The 16,872-nt window shown below is 39.7% G+C and overlaps 1 protein-coding gene across 1 annotated transcript; it reads left to right on the forward strand.

The window, feature by feature from the left end:
• Positions 1-9,260: 9,260 nt before the first annotated feature.
• LOC126379074 (uncharacterized) lies at positions 9,261-16,808 on the forward strand. Its single transcript, XM_050027636.1, has 4 exons — positions 9,261-9,567; positions 10,045-10,307; positions 10,884-14,969; positions 16,383-16,808. Exons 1-4 carry the CDS (start codon positions 9,261-9,263, stop codon positions 16,806-16,808), a joined length of 5,082 nt encoding a protein of 1,693 aa, XP_049883593.1.
• Positions 16,809-16,872: the final 64 nt, after the last annotated feature.

Consider the following 16,872-nt stretch of genomic DNA (forward strand, 5'->3'; position numbering starts at 1 on the left):
TGCTGCTAAGCAATAAGGCCGCCAGATTGTAGTATATTCAAAATTCAAAAATATCTTTATTCAGTAGGTAACATAGTTACACTTTGAATCGTCAATTTTTACATAACGAACGTCTCATCCGCCTAAAACTACTGCAGCTTCTCACAACCTGTATAGCCGGGGAAAAGAAGCTGCAAGAAAAACCTCGGCACAGGGCCCTAGACGTTCTTTAAAAAAATAAAAATAAACATAAAATATTGATATACAATTGAGTAATTTAGCTGCCTAATATCAGTTCTCAGACAGTTAATCCCATGCATTCATATCTTCTAAATAATCACTAACTTTATAATAGCCTTTTTTTGAAAGTTTTTGTATTTCGTTCATGTGTATTTTTTGACGTGACTTATTGTAGATTTGCCGTAGATGGCATTAACTACTTGGCCGGACAAATGGGGAGTGCTGAGGGCTCTCACCAGGTACAAAATTTAAGACAACAGGCCTGAGGGTGCCCAGTTGGGCGCGAACCTCGGCTCAGGGAGTCGTCTGAGAGGAAGAATATTTTAAAGGATTAATCGACTCTAGTCGATAGCGATAAGCGCTGAATGAGGGAAATCGTCGACCACGCTGCGGCGCTCCCCGTTTGAGAAGCAACCTAGTAAACAGGACCAGTGACTGTACAATTTAGATGCAAAAAAATGCCAATAAATAATTTCAAGCTTCATCTTTTATTCAGAAACATTGAAAAATTGTCTGCCATTATCTAAATATGACCTCATTCCTTCTAGATGACCTTTGTCGCATATTGCTATAGTTTCAATAATGGCTATTATTATTTTATTGTTATTTATTAGGTTATTAGGCTAAACTTTACATAAAATAAATATTACTTAAGGTGATCCGTTTCCATACAAAAGTTGATGCACTACTACAGGAAAACGGATAGAGGAATATTGTTTTAAAACCGATAAATAGTAATATTTTGGGGTATTATTTTCGCAAACTAACAAAAATTTTGGGTCCGAATACGAAGAGTACCATATATCAGACTCTCAATTTTGATTAATTCTACATTTGTACTGGTGCAGATTACAGTGTAAGTATTTGCTGAGCGTGTAGAGGTGTCAATGTTAGTTTGTGTGCGTGATATGTTTTTTTTTTCTCTAAAGGCTTTGACTGCTTGACAAGCGTAGAATATCGGTGACAATTTCTAAAGAGATTTCGTATAAAGAGAATAAATATAAATAAAAAACTAAAAATACTAAAATCTGAGGAATGGAATATTGGAAAATATTTTGATTCAAACGCGTATTTTATTATTTAAACATTTTTAAATAACGGGTAAGTCTCTCTTTATTTAAGAGCTGCGCTCTTGTCGGTGGAGTAATCGCCTTCATTACTCCATAGATACGGCGTGTAGAACGGTGGTTGCCCCAATCGTCTTCCGTTCCGCAGTACACCGACCAATTTCTCAATCGGTGATGTTCTAGCTAAAGCCCTACCAGAATCCATTTCCTCGGCCTCCAACCAGTACTGATACCGCTGCTGCCCGGCATCAGGGGTGCGCTTTTGAAGTAGCGGCGCCTACTCGCTACGTCACAAAATCGTCATAGAACCTAAGTAGCATTTTATAGGTTAGTCCGTCCCAGTGAGCTACCCACTACGTTCTGCTAATCCTGTCGCTGTTTGGTCGGGGACTGCTTATTTTTATATTCGCAGCTGTAGCGGACCCAACTAGTTGGCCACCTAGTTCCGCTCACATGCGACAGATGGCGCCACATTCAATAATGCAGTCTTCAAGCGGTCGTGAAACGCGATATCGAAGTTTACACGGCAAGACGCTTATATACAACTTCCATCACAACACTGTTGGATCGTCGATCCCTAGTTACACTACCAAATTGTGGCTAGCGGGGTACTATGCTCTGTTCGGTATCCCGAAAACATCCTTTGGCGGCAGCACATCCTTGCCGCCAAAGCAGCTAACCATCATATCTGATGGCCGTTCCACTACCCGCCACCTGTGGACCCCGTAGATGGCCTACAGCTCAGCCTACTACTACGGGTAAGTACCGTGTTTTAAAAGTGGACATATGTTTTTTGTAAAAATTCAATACATAAAAAGAGATGGCTGTATGGGCATAGTTTTGAACGGAAGATTTTATTAATGGGATCATAAGGTAATTTTTCTACTCCTCTACTTTAATCTGGCATTTAAATAACCAAAAAGTCTAATATAAGTACATACATAATTAAACTCTTTGAAAAAGTGTACGCTCTATGGCCTATAAAAGCATTGTTTACAAAGTGTAACTGTACTATAATGTCGCCAAAAAAGCATTGTTGTTGTTTTTTTTTTTGACCTGGAAACTGGCACCTTTACTTTGTTTGGTGCCATAGATATACTATAAAAAAAAAGTATACATTTGCCGCCATTTTCCCGCGCGTTGGAAAATAAATTGGAAAATTTTTGTGTTTCGTTTAAAATTACGTCGTCGTAGAAAAAGTATTGTATGCAACGTTGTATAACTAGGTCAAAAAATGCTCGTGGCGTCTCTTATTGCGATGTTCGCCAAGGCTCACATCGCAACTCACGCCACTCGCATTTTTTGACCCTTCTTATACAACTGTTGCATAAAATACTATTATGACACCATAAAAACGTCAAATTAAGTACCTATTCTATGCATATTAATTATTAATTACCCTGTCACTGCACTGAATAGAATTATTGTCGAGTATATCAATCGATGGGTCTCCCATCGGCGCATAGATAATAAAATTATGCGGAATTAAAAAAAAAACATAGCTACATAATTGTGTTCTCTGTGCGTACCTAGAAAGAAAAAAACATAATTATCTCCGTTGTTGGTAATTAACTGTTTTACGTCAGACGTAATAGTGGTAAATAACAATAATTAATTGGAAACATTTATTAGATTAATAAGGGACTTTAAAAAGCTGCGTTCTCTAAAAACAATATAGGTAGATGGCGTTGTACTGTTTTAGAATCATTTATTTATTTATTGAGGATATCCAACAGCTTAATAATTAACTAAGAATAATTACAGTAAGTACAATGTTTGTTCGCCAATCACAGGATACCACAAATAAAACAAATTATAGAATTTGATGAGAACAGTAAACAAAACTAACGATACAATGGCCCCGATTCCTGCAGACATCTCTTAATTTTACTTTAAGTTATACCTGTCATTTTCTTATACGCCGAAAAGGAAAGGGACGGATGATTGACAGCTCTTAATTTTAGGAAGAATGAGTAAATAAATGAATAACCCGGGCGAATTTTTAGACGGTTGTTTTAGATTTGTGCTTAAAATTGACGTGTGTTCCATAAATTTTATGCTTGTCGATTACCCGTCCCTTTCCTTTTCGGCGGATAAGAAAATGACAGATATAACCTAAAATAAAATTAGATGGTGTTTACAGGAATTAGCACCAATGCTAGGCTTAAAGTATATAAAAATATATATATTATAAAAAAAAACACATTATAAAAAAAACTGGAAATGTTACAAAAAGATTGTTTATAAACTTAAACCTTATATTATAAACTATTGTCATTATAAGCAGGCACAGACTAAAATTGGTTTACGTGACCACAAATAAATATAAAAATAAAAGATTATTTTAATAATTTTAACGTAGTTTAGTTAATTTAGTTAATTTCTTGGCAAAAGTCTTTTCAGTATTTGTGACTTAATGGGGTTTTAGACAAAGCATAAATATCCAAATCACTAAATAGAATCAGAATCATTTATTCAACGTAATTATCATGGATAAACTTGAAGGTCAATCGTGTTTTAACGTGATAATTATATATATGATAATTATATATTTATCTTCGGACTTCCAGACATAAGTACAGCCGGGTTCCATCCCTATTTGGCGGATATCCTAACTATTCGCACAAAGCGCTTCGCATCGTCCTTCATTATGCGCACTCCTAAGGAATGGAATTCTCTGCCGTCTTCTGTATTTCCGAATGCATATAACCCGGGTGCTTTCAAGGCCAGAGTGAACAGGCACCTTCTGCGAGCTCCATCTTAGGCCTCGTCAATGCCTTCGGGCAAGTCTGAGGCCAAGAGCAAACCCATCACATAACGTAAACAGCCTATATACGTCCCACTGCTGGGCACAGGCCTCCCCTCAATCAGCCGGAGGGGGTATGGAGCATACTCCACCACGCTGCTCCACTGCGGGTAAAGGTAAAAAAAATATCCAATAATATAACGGCAGAAGTATGTTTAACAAAAAGAATTGTTGCTTGATATTTGGATCACATTATGTAAGTACATAATTATGTTGCTACCTACATTGCTTCTCTTTATTTTGATCAGAATAGTAATGGGTGGAAGATGTAATTGTGCCTGGGTGTAATAAAAAGGGTCATCATTTATACCCAAAACCAAAAAAAAAGCATATGTTATCCATGAAATTGGAAGGTTAAGCGAAAAAAAATCTAGACAGCGCCATCTATATTATTTTTGAGAAACGTAGCCTTGAAAGTCCCTCAATAATCCGTTCCTCACGGGGTCCGCAAACGTATAAAACATAACAGAAAATAAAACTGAGTTATCTCTATAATTAAAAGATTAATCACAAAATAAAAATACCTGATTTTAACCGTGGAAAGATTCCCCGTCGATCTGTAAATTTCGTTGTCCGAAAATCCTGAGGCAGGATTATAAACCCCAGCCGGTGTTAAGTATGTAGGTACCTATGGAAACAAAATATTTTCAAAGCTATTTACTACAAACTAAGATTAACATACCGCCCATGCGAAGCCGGGGCGGGTGCTACATAATATTCTTCTATCGTGCGGGTTGTGGGGTGAATTACCAACCTCAACAACCCTGGTGACAGGGCTATTATTGAGCCGCCAAAGGCCCCTGACATGACTCATGTAACGACTACTTACTTACATCAGTAAGTAGTAACCGGGACCAACGGCTTAACGTGCCTTCCGAAGCACGGCTCATCTTACTTTTTGGACAATCAGGTGATTTGACTGAGTGCTAGTATAATCATCATCATCAGCCCATTAACGTCCCCACTGCTGGGGCCTATGGATGGATAGGGAGATCGGGCCTTAAACCATCACGCGGGCCCAGTGCGGATTGATGGTTATTAACGACTGCTAATGCAGCCGGGACCAACGGCTTAACGTGCCTTTCGAAGCACGGAGGAGCTCGAGATGAAAACTTTTTTTTTGTGGTCATCCATCCTATGACCGGCCTTTGCGAAAGTTGCAATCGCAGACCGAGCGCGTTTACCGCTGCGCCACCGAGCTCCTCAAGCTAGTATAATAATAAGAGGCATATATATACTTACATACTTTGACCGTTGTAGAACTCCGGTTGCGATAATCCACAAATCACCGAGGATGGGGATACTTTGATACCACACAATGTCCACAACACAGTACAAATAACACAGACACTGTTAAAAAACTCCTGCCAAGCAATATTATTTCATGCCATTGCGAATCTGTGTAGAATAAGTAAATAAAAGTTATAAATAAAAAAAATATGCAAAATAATGCAAGAGAAACTCCAAAACTTTGAATTTTCAAAACTAAATGTCTGCCGCATTGCCGCGCGTAGACAACGTGGCGCCGACGCTTAAGTTTCCCACCAATCGCGCGCCCTGTGGTCGCGGTTTTTTTTTAATTTCTGTGCATGGTATTTACAGGTATTTAGCTTGGCAGGCATACACACGTATTTTTTTTAAACATACAATGGCCCCGATTTCTGTACACCTCCTAATTTTACTTTGTTATAGGTACTTACCTGTCATTTTCTTATCCACCGAAAAGGTAAGGGACGGATCATTGACAGCTCTTAATTTTAGGAAGAATGAGTAAATTAATGGATAACCCGGGCGAATCAAAAAGCTGGTATGCAAACCGTTTGACGTGTGCTTACAACATAATTCTGTCGCGTTATTGTCCAATGTAAAATTTTTAGACGGTTATTTTAGATTTGTGCTTAAAATTGACGTGTGTTCCATAAATTTTACGCTTGTCGATTACCCGTCCCTTTCCTTTTCGGCGGATAAGAAAATGACAGATATAACTTAAAATAAAATTCGATGGTGTTGACAGAAATTAGCACCAATAACATGATATACTAAACCGTTTTAACCCTGTGTTCTAAGAGTTTTTTTTGTTAAATTTGCCCCGAGAAGGAGCAGGCAAAGGGACATAGCCATACAGCCTGGTCAAATGAAGTTTTTCTTCGTGTATTATTTCTTGAATTTGTTTTCTTTGTCTTCAGGAAATTGTTTTCGAAGGCCGGAGCCATATTTATTGCTGTATGTGTACCTAAATAAAGAAACAAATGTACTTATGAGTATTGTTGAAAAAGAAAAAAAAACTCGTCATAAAGGATATAGTACATATTTATTGCATTACAACAATTATTTTAATAATAATAGCTTAAAACTAAAATAATATTACACTTTTCAGGCACTTTTAACTTATGTCAAATAATATAAACACAGTTACCTACATTATTGCTAGAATAGAAAGAAAAACAAAGATAAACTTTTTTGAAGTCGATTAAGGCCCTGCGCAGACGACAGTCTATCCGTGACGCACTTTTTAGTCTGTGAAAATATAACCTATGCAATTATATGCAGTAACGCGCCGGACTTTTTGCGCGTCGTGTGCGTTACTGCATATAATTGCATAGGTTATATTTTCACAGACTAAAAAGTGCGTCACGGATAGTCTGTCGTCTGCGCAGGGCCTTAATCGACTTCAAGGCCTCAGGGCCTAAGAATGGCGGATTGTCAAATGCATATACAGGCTGTTAGTGACATCGTAACGAATACTGAGGGGGATGATTCAGACCATGATTCCGAGTTGATACCAAGTGGAATATTCCGTCGCAAAATTCATGTTTGTTTTTGGAGTTTTTTTTTTAATTATTTTCAATTCTATACTTTTGCGAAGGAAGTCGTCACATGATATTAACTCAGAATCATGGTCTGAATCAGTGAAATACATTTTTTTTTATTTGACGTGATTTATTATAGACTTACCGCAGATGGCATTAACTACTTGGCCGGACAGACGGGGAGCGCTGAAGGCTCTCACCCGGTAAGTGAAATACAGATGATTTTCGTTGAATTGAAAAATGATTATTTTATTGTTTAAATTAATAACTTAGTTTATATAACAGTTTTATAACAAATTGTAATTAAAACTTAAATTTAAACACAAATGAGATTTAAAACACATTTTACTTACATACATATACATAGCATCACTGAGGAGCTCGGTGGCGCAGCGGTAAACGCGCTCGGTCTGCGATTGTTGAAGTTAAGCAACCTTCGCAAAGGCCGGTCATAGAATGGGTGACCACAAAAAAAATGTTTTCATCTCGAGCTCCTCCGTGCTTCGGAAGGCACGTTAAGACGTTGGTCCCGGCTGCATTAGCAGTCGTTAATAACTACCAATCCGCACTGGGCCCGCGTGGTGGTTTAAGGCCTGATCTCCCTATCCATCCATAGGGAAGGCCCGTGCCCCAGCAGTGGGGACGTTAATGGGCTGATGATGATGATGATGACATAGCATCACGCCTATTTCCCGTTGGGGTAGGCAGAGAACACTGAATTCCATTTACTACAATCCTGACATACTTTCACTTCTTCCACTCTCATCGAAGTCTTCGCGCATGCTCGCTAGAGTACTCTTGACAGAAAAAAAAATATTCATCACCAGCCCATTAACGTCCTCACTGCTGGGGCACGGGCCTTCCCTATGGATGGATAGGGAGATCGGGCCTTAAACCATCACGCGGGCCCAGTGTGGATTGATGGTTATTAACGACTGCTAATGCAGCCGGGACCAACGGCTTGACGTGCCTTCCGAAGCACGGAGGAGCTCGAGATGAAAACTTTTTTTGTGGTCACCCATCCAAAAATATTAAATAACATTTTTGTAATTTTAAAATTATTCAACTATCACTGGCTTATTACAAGGCACATTTTTTATAGGACAATAGAGACTCATAAAAGTTACCTATATTGATATGACGTTTTTCATCATACTTTTACTTAATTAAAACACATAATGGCCCCGATTCTTGCAGACACCGCCTAATTTTATTTTAAGTTATATCCGTCATTTTCATATCCGTCAAAAAGAAAAGGGACGGATGATTCACAGCTCTTAATTTTAGCAAGAATGAGTAAATGAATGAATAACCCGGGCGAATCAAAAAGTTACGTCGCTGGTATGCAATCCGTTTGACGTGCTGTCTACTTAACTGTGTCGGGTTATTGACTGGTGTAAAATTTTTAGACGGCTGTTTTAGATTTGTGCATAAAATTGACGTGTGTCCCATAAATTTTATGCTTGTCGATTACCCGTCCCTTTCCTTCTCGGCGGATAAGAAAATGACAGATATAACTTAAAATTAGATGGTATTTACAGGAATTAGCACCAATAACGGGTTCATATGGATCTACCTACTCCATTCTCATCAGTCATCCCGTGATCATGGCACTTGCATCAGTGTCGAAATATCGGGAGTCTCATATCCCTGATTTAAACGTGGTAAGAACCCGTTATTATGTATTTTAATTATGATAATAACCGCGTAAACCTAAAACAATGTATACTTTTACTTTAAAAAAGAAACATTAAAAAAGCACAATATGCACCTATTGCCGCCTTAAAGGGAAAACCAAGTAGGCGCCTGTACGGTTTACGTACGTACAAGTTAATCTAGCTGAGCTTGCGCCCTACTTTTGCGCATCGCACACGTTTTCTAGAGTTGACGTAAATACGTCGTCGCGGTCGGTCACGATTAGCATCCATCCAAAACCAACTAATTGTAACTTTACTTTCGAATAAAACAACTTAATGTGATCCTTGCCCAAGTGTTTATGTTTCAACTCATCTAACTAACTTAACTTACTACGACGTCCAAGGCCATACATTTTGGTCCTTCGAGCAACGGAAATCAGTGCTTCGGGTTTTTTCGTGACGTTAGCGAATCGGTGCTTTCGGCCTCCCACCAGCGGGACTCACCGACAGCATAGAGACGGCGCATATAACGTCATAGGAGAGCAGGAACATTGAGACAACAAGATTAATGAAACTTCGCGATCTTGTAGAACTAGTAAACCTACGGAGAAACGTGCCATAGGATTTCATATAATTTATAACTACAACTAGGTAGGTTAGACTAAAAAACCTATCTTATTAACTACATTGAACAACTTACTATACAACTTTACTTTTAACAATGGCAACGGACGTCTCGGAGATGATTGCCAATCAGGAGTCTATCTTCGTAACTCTAAAACAACTATGTTCCAACTACAAGAAAGATAGTCCCTCAAGGAAGACTCTGACGTACCTGGAGGAACATCTTAAGCGTCTAAACTCTAACTGGGAGAAGTTTATCAGCAACCACATGGATTTAGTGAAATCTGGAAAAACGGACACCGAATACTTTAGAGATGATGTATACGCGAAAATGAAAACTTTATACGAAGAAGTGTTACAAGACATGCTTCAACGGAAGTCCGCGTTGACTTCTAAACCAACAAGTAAGTCTGAACAAGCAACTACTTCTTCTTCAACTGTAACCAAACAACTTGCGACCACTTCGAAATTTAATTTTGATGATATTAAGTTCGAAGTACCGCTACGGGAAACTAACGAAACTAAAGAGAAGCAGCAAGAAATGTTAAGACAACAATATTGCAATTTTAGAGCCTTTGAGCGCACAGTGGAGAAAACTTATCGTGAAAACATTTCGGAAAAATGGGAGCTTGAAGATACTTTAAAAATTCTAAAAAACAAATGGGACAATATAGAAAAAATACATTGGGAACTAGATTGCATTTTGCAGGATGACGAAACAACTTATAAACTGAAATACGAGGCATTAGAGAGCGTCTACGATAACTTACGTAAAGAACTAAACCACAAAATTTGGAACAACACACATTACCAACAATCTACGCCAAAGATTGCTATCCCGGACTTCTATGGTAACTATAACCATTGGTTAACTTTTAAAGATCTTTTTATTGAGAGCGTACACATCAACCCTCTCCTCTCTAATGCCCAAAAAATGCAACACCTTAAGTCCAAGCTTAAGGATGAGGCTGAGAGAATAGTATCTCATCTCAGAGTGAGCGCCGAGAACTACACTTCATGCTGGGAACTGCTTACAAACAGATACGACAATCAGAGCCTACTTTTTAACTCTTACATGAACACGCTCTTCAACCATCCCGCTCTACAACAGGAGTCCGCCGTGGGCCTTAGAAAACTCCATGATGTAATTAAAGAGTGCCTGAATGGATTATGTAACATCGGAGTCGACGTAGCATCATGGGGACCTATGGTTGTATACTTGATGATTCAGAAACTTGATCCCACCAGTTCCAGTGAATATAGGAAAGAACGAGAGAATCCTAGAGGGTTACCTAATCTGGATGAATTTACTCATTTTCTGGAAACAAAGTTCATGGCTCTCGAACCAGTTCAAGGTGAGAAAATTCAGAAATCATCAATGAACAAACCACACTCTTACTACAATACCGCAAATAACAACACGAAGCATACCTATAACAATTATAAGAAGAATTATTTTTCGCCGAAGGGTTCATCAAACTTTAACAATTCTAAAAAGGAAGCAAATACCTACTTTACTATAGCACGAACTTGCCCACTCTGCAAAAGTGATCAGCACGTGCTAATGCAATGTCAGAAGTTTTTGAATATGACACCAACTGATCGCCGCAAAACAATTATAAACTTGCGATTATGCAAAAACTGCTTATTTACGCATGGCAATAATGCATGTACATCACAGAAAACATGCAAAATTTGTAACAAAGCCCATCATACACAGATGCATGAGGCGGAAACTGAACATCTAACGAATAGAAATAATTCTAACCAACTTCCTCTAACTTCAAGCTCACATGCCGTCAACAACATAACTGACGTTAACAAAGAGGTTTTACTGACGACTATACAACTACGAGTAAAAACTATAGATGGAAACTATGTAACACTTCGAGGCCTACTTGACCAGGGCTCACAAGTAAGCCTAATTACTGAGGATGCTGCACAGCGACTCAGGTTAAAACGTAAAAAACTGAGTGCGGTCGTATCTGGAATCGGATCGCTGTCGGGAAACTGTAAGGGAGCGGTGAACTTAGAATGCAAGTCTATCCATACTGACTACACGCTCCACATCGAAGCTTTAGTATTGAAGAAACTAATAAACAACTTACCAAGCACTACATTTTCCCTGGACAACTGGCATTACCTGGAAAACTTAAAACTCGCCGACCCTAACTTCAACACCTCGGGCCCAGTTGATCTGTTGCTGGGTGCCGACATCTACTCAGACATCATACTCGATGGTGTGATGAGAAACGATAACTTACCAGTAGCGCAGCAAACGAAGGTGGGTTGGATTATCAGCGGCAGAGTGAAAACGTTCAACTGTCTCGTTATACACAACGACCTGCAAAACATGACGCGCTTTTGGGAGTCGGAAGAGATAACGCCTAACTCAACCGACATAAACAAACAGGACTTCTGTGAAGAAATGTACACTAAAACTACAACTAGATTACCAGACGGGAAGTACGTGGTCCAGATGCCTATGCAGCCAGGCTATGAACATAACTTACCAACAACTCGACCTCAGGCCCTGTCGCAGTTCATGCAACTGGAACGAAAGATGGAGAAAAACAACGAGTATAGCAAGGAGTATAATCGTTTCATGAACGAATACATTGCGATGGGACACATGAAACCTATAACTAAACAAACTAAACAGAAACAACAACTATACTTACCTCACCATGGTGTACTCAGGTTAGAGTCACTAACGACTAAACTACGAGTGGTCTATAATGCCTCCTACAAAACAAGAAATAATCAGAGTCTCAACGACTTAATGTACACGGGACCTAATCTGCAGAAGGATATGTTAACACTCCTTATCAACTGGCGAACATACAAGTACGTTTTCACTGCTGACGTGGAGAAAATGTACAGGCAGATTTGGCTTGATGAAAACCAGCAACATCTACAAACAGTATTCTGGAGAGGGTCACGCGCCGAACCTTTGCAAGAATGGCAACTTTGTACTGTGACGTACGGAACAAAGGCTGCACCGTATCTTGCAATGCGGACCATGCACCAACTCGGTCAAGATGAACAACTTAACTACCCGGTGGCGGCAGAAGTACTTAAAAACTACTTTTACATGGACGACTTAGTCTATGGACAAGACACGATCGAATCGTCTAAACAGCTTATTAGCGAACTTATTAAACTACTGGAAAAAGGAGGTTTCAACTTACGTAAATGGAACAGCAACGAGCCAACCATTTTGGATGACTTACGAGATGACCAGCGCTGTAGTAAGACGACTATCGACTTCAGCTCTGAACAAACTCCAAGCTCGAAGACACTCGGAATGCGCTGGAACCCGGCCGCCGACACTTTTACCTACAATTGGAACTTACCGGCAAAAGATAATTTAACGAAACGTAACTTACTAGCACAGATAAGCAAACTCTATGACCCACTCGGATGGCTGTCACCCACAACCATCAAAGCGAAATTACTCTTTCAAAAGATGTGGATGAGTAAAAACGAGTGGGACGAACCAGTATCTGCTGCAGTAGTAAAGGAATGGGAGGACATACGACAAGACCTACACAACGTAAACAAACTTACTATACCCCGATGGTTAAATTGCACTACAAACAAACTTGAAATACACGGATACTGCGATGCAAGCGAAAAGGCGTACGCTTGCGTCCTGTATAGTCGAGTGCAATCTGATGGCGGCTGTTACATCACTACATTAATTACAGCCAAAACAAAGGTCGCACCGCTGAACAAGAAAGTAACATTGCCTCGAATGGAACTATGCGGGGCCCTTTTATTGGCCAAACTGGTTGATAAACTGAAAACTATCATAACTAGCAAAGAACTGCAAATAAACTGCTGGAGCGATTCCAAAGTAGTCCTGGCGTGGCTACAGGGCAATGTACAACGATGGGAGCGCTACGTCGCTAACAGAGTGACACAAATAAACAATGTAATTCCTCCCACACAGTGGCGCTACGTAAAGTCGGAAGAAAACCCCGCTGACTGTGCCACTAGAGGTCTCACACCATCCCAACTTGTAACATTTAACTTATGGTGGGAGGGACCCCAACAGCTAGAAACCGAAAAGTTTGTAAACAACAACGAAAATCAAGAAACATACACTACATGTGATGAAATAAAAACAAATTGTTTCATAACAAAAGGAGAAAAGAAAGGCGATATCATACCTACACTATTGAACAGATATAGTGATTTAAAACGTGTAACACGAGTACTAGCGTGTGTACTACGAGCTGTGCAAATATTTAGCATTCAGAAAAGAAATAATGCTATTAATAACTTACCCAACTGCGAAAAAAGAGTGTTGCCTTTATCTCCACAAGAACTAACTACTGCGACTGAACGAATAATTAAAGATGTTCAAGAACAATGCTTTAGCGAAGATATTGAGAGACTAAAGAAAGGCATCCCTATATCACAAAAGAGCAACTTATTAAAACTGACTCCTTATCTCGACGATAAGGGTCTCTTACGAGTAAAGGGACGCCTAACTAACTCAATGTTGCCAACAGAATCCAAGCATCCGTTCATCCTTCCCGCTAAAGGACGATTGACGGAGCTTCTAATTCAAGAAGCGCATATCATCACTATCCACGGCGGTGCACGTCTCACTCTAGCACAACTACGCTTAGAGTATTGGATTATAGGAGGAGGCAGTACTGTCAAAAAACAACTAAGACAATGCGTGAGATGTCATCGTTACAAGCCGCACCGAAACACACAACTCATGGCTGACTTGCCAAAGGAAAGAGTCACACCAGCAAGACCTTTCACGAACACCGGTGTGGACTTCACTGGCCATATTGAAATAAAAATCAACAAGGGCAGGGGAGTCAAAACGTGTAAGGCTTATGTAGCAATTTTCATTTGCATGGCAACAAAAGCCGTGCATTTGGAACTTGTTTCTGACCTAACAACACAAACGTTCCTAGCTGCTTTCAAGAGAATGTGCGCACGGAGAGGTACACCACAAAACGTCTTTTCGGATAACGGCACGAACTTTGTAGGTGCCGCCAAACAGCTACAACAAGACTTTGAACTTAACAAAACTTTCCTAGCTTCAGAATTTCAAGACAACATGAGCAACTTACGCGTACAATGGCACTTCAACGCACCTCTGTGGCCTACAGCAGGTGGGCTCTGGGAGGCTGCGGTAAAATCGATGAAGTACCATCTTAAGCGAGTCCTCGGCGAGCAAAAGCTCACATTTGAGCAATTTTCAACGTTGCTGGCGCAGATAGAGGGCTGTATGAACTCGCGCCCCTTGTGCCCACTCTCGGAAGACATCGAAGATCTGGAATACTTAACCCCAGGTCACTTCCTCGTCGGCGGACCGCTGCTGTCACTACCACAGCAAGAAGAAGACTTCAACCAGTACGACTTGAGAAACAGATGGAGACTTGTTGAACAAATGAACATCCATATATGGAAACGATGGTCCAGCGAGTACCTCCATCAACTCCAGGAACGCAGTAAGTGGCATCATCCAACAAAGAACTTGGGAGAAGGCAACGTAGTACTCGTGACAGACGAAAACTTGCCTCCGGGGCAGTGGGCTCTTGGTAGAGTGACAGAACTCCATCCAGGAGCGGATGGCAAGGTTCGGGTGGTCACTATAAAAACTAAAAAAGGACACCTGAAACGACCTATTACGAAACTAGCACCGCTGCCGCAACAAGATGACCTGCAAACTAACTTACAAACTAAAAAGAAAGCAGAAGAAAGCGACACCCCTATCCTACAAAAAACAAATAAAAAGGGGAAGAAAACTATTTGCAGTCTATTCACAATACTGCTTGTAATGCTAACTCTTAACGTGAAAACTGCAACATCAACACAATTAAATAACTATAAACTAACTAAAATTGAAAATAATCACCCGATATATTTCGACGCGGCTGGGAAAATACAACGGATACACGACGAGTGGAATCTCTTAATCTACTATAATCTAACATCTTATTGGCAAGCTGAAAACAAACTTAAAAACTACGTGGAACAGATAAACATTCTTTGTCAAAAGATTCCTTACCCACCATGCAACACTATCGTCAGTCATTTACGCGAAGAACTGCGTCATCTCTTCGAACGCGACGAGCTTCTGTTGTCTCAACATCTGGCACGGCAGAAACGAGGCTACTTCGATGGCGTAGGAAAGCTAGCACGGACACTATTTGGGGTTCTTGACGAGGATTTCGCCAAAAAATATGTGGATGACATCGAAACCTTGAATAACAACGATAACTACCTACTACAACTTATGAAAAACCAAACTTTGATTATTGAAGCCCAAAACAACATTGTTAAGAAGAGCCAATACTTTATGGAAGAACAATTTAACATCATACATAACTACATGAACAAAACCTGTAACGAAATCGAAAAGATGGAACACCGCGTGCAAATCTTGTATGTAGTGAACGATGTCAACTCAGCAGCTATAACTACAACTTTAATTCTCAGCGCACTACAACGTATACAAGAAATGTTGCTAAACGCAATCTCAAACATCTACAAAGGTCACTTAGATACCCATCTGTTCCCGACATCGCAATTGATAGACCAACTGAATACTATATCCGGAAAACTTCCAAGTGGTCTATCTCTCCCAATCAAAGATATACATCAAGATGTACAGGATATTTATCAACTTATCTACGTGAAGGCTCGAGTTACGAAAAACTATTTACTGTTCGAACTTCATATACCACTAATCAGCGACGAAGAATACAAACTACACAGAATCATCCCTATACCATTCATAAGACAGGGACACTTAAAACTGATACGCCCATCTTCAGAGTACATTGCTATAAACTTTGTAAAAAACTCATACATAACTATGGACGAAAATAAAATGCAGCAGTGTACAGCATATGGAAAAGAACAATATGTTTGCGTTGCAAACCAACCGATCCACAACCTATACGACAAAAATGCGCCATGCGAAGCAAACGTGTTCAGTCAACAAACGTCACACTCATGCGTCATCGATGACGTAGACTGTAAAGAAATGTGGACGAAGCTACACAGACCGAACTTATGGCTATTCACATTATGCAACAAACACTTGATAAGAATCATATGCGAAGATCAAGTTACGTCTGTGGCATTAATGGGTACCGGAATTATATTTCTAAAGCCTAAGTGCATTCTACAAAAAAGAGATGCAACTATTTACACATTTAATCACTTTGGAAGTCATCTACAGATGAGTGCTGACATAGATGTACCAACAATAAACTCTTCGATTAACAACATGTTTAACTTAAATTGGAACAATGCCCAACTAAACATGACGGAACTCAAACCTACATCATTGGACTTCGGTAAGATTGAGCAACAACTGGCATATCAGAAGCAAAATGAGAAGCTACCAATGACGTCACACTTATCGGTTCACGACACTTACCTATACTCCGTCACAACTTTGCTGTTGGGAGGAATGCTTACAGCAGCCCTCTATTTTTACATTAAAAAGAGGTGCATAAAAAGAAAAACTCCCAATTCATCCTCTAAAACTTACATGAGAAACACGGAACCAGATATAGAGTTGCAAGAAGTACGCAATCCGACACCAGCGGAACCTGTCTATAGCGAAGTGAAGACGAAACGTTCAGAATTTAACTTTGACTAATTTCTTGCTTTGTACTGGATGCTCATTGTAATCAAAACTTTGGCTATTTTTCATAACCTTTCCC

This window comes from Pectinophora gossypiella, chromosome 28 (assembly GCF_024362695.1).
Source record: "Pectinophora gossypiella chromosome 28, ilPecGoss1.1, whole genome shotgun sequence".
Lineage (NCBI taxonomy): Eukaryota > Metazoa > Arthropoda > Insecta > Lepidoptera > Gelechiidae > Pectinophora > Pectinophora gossypiella.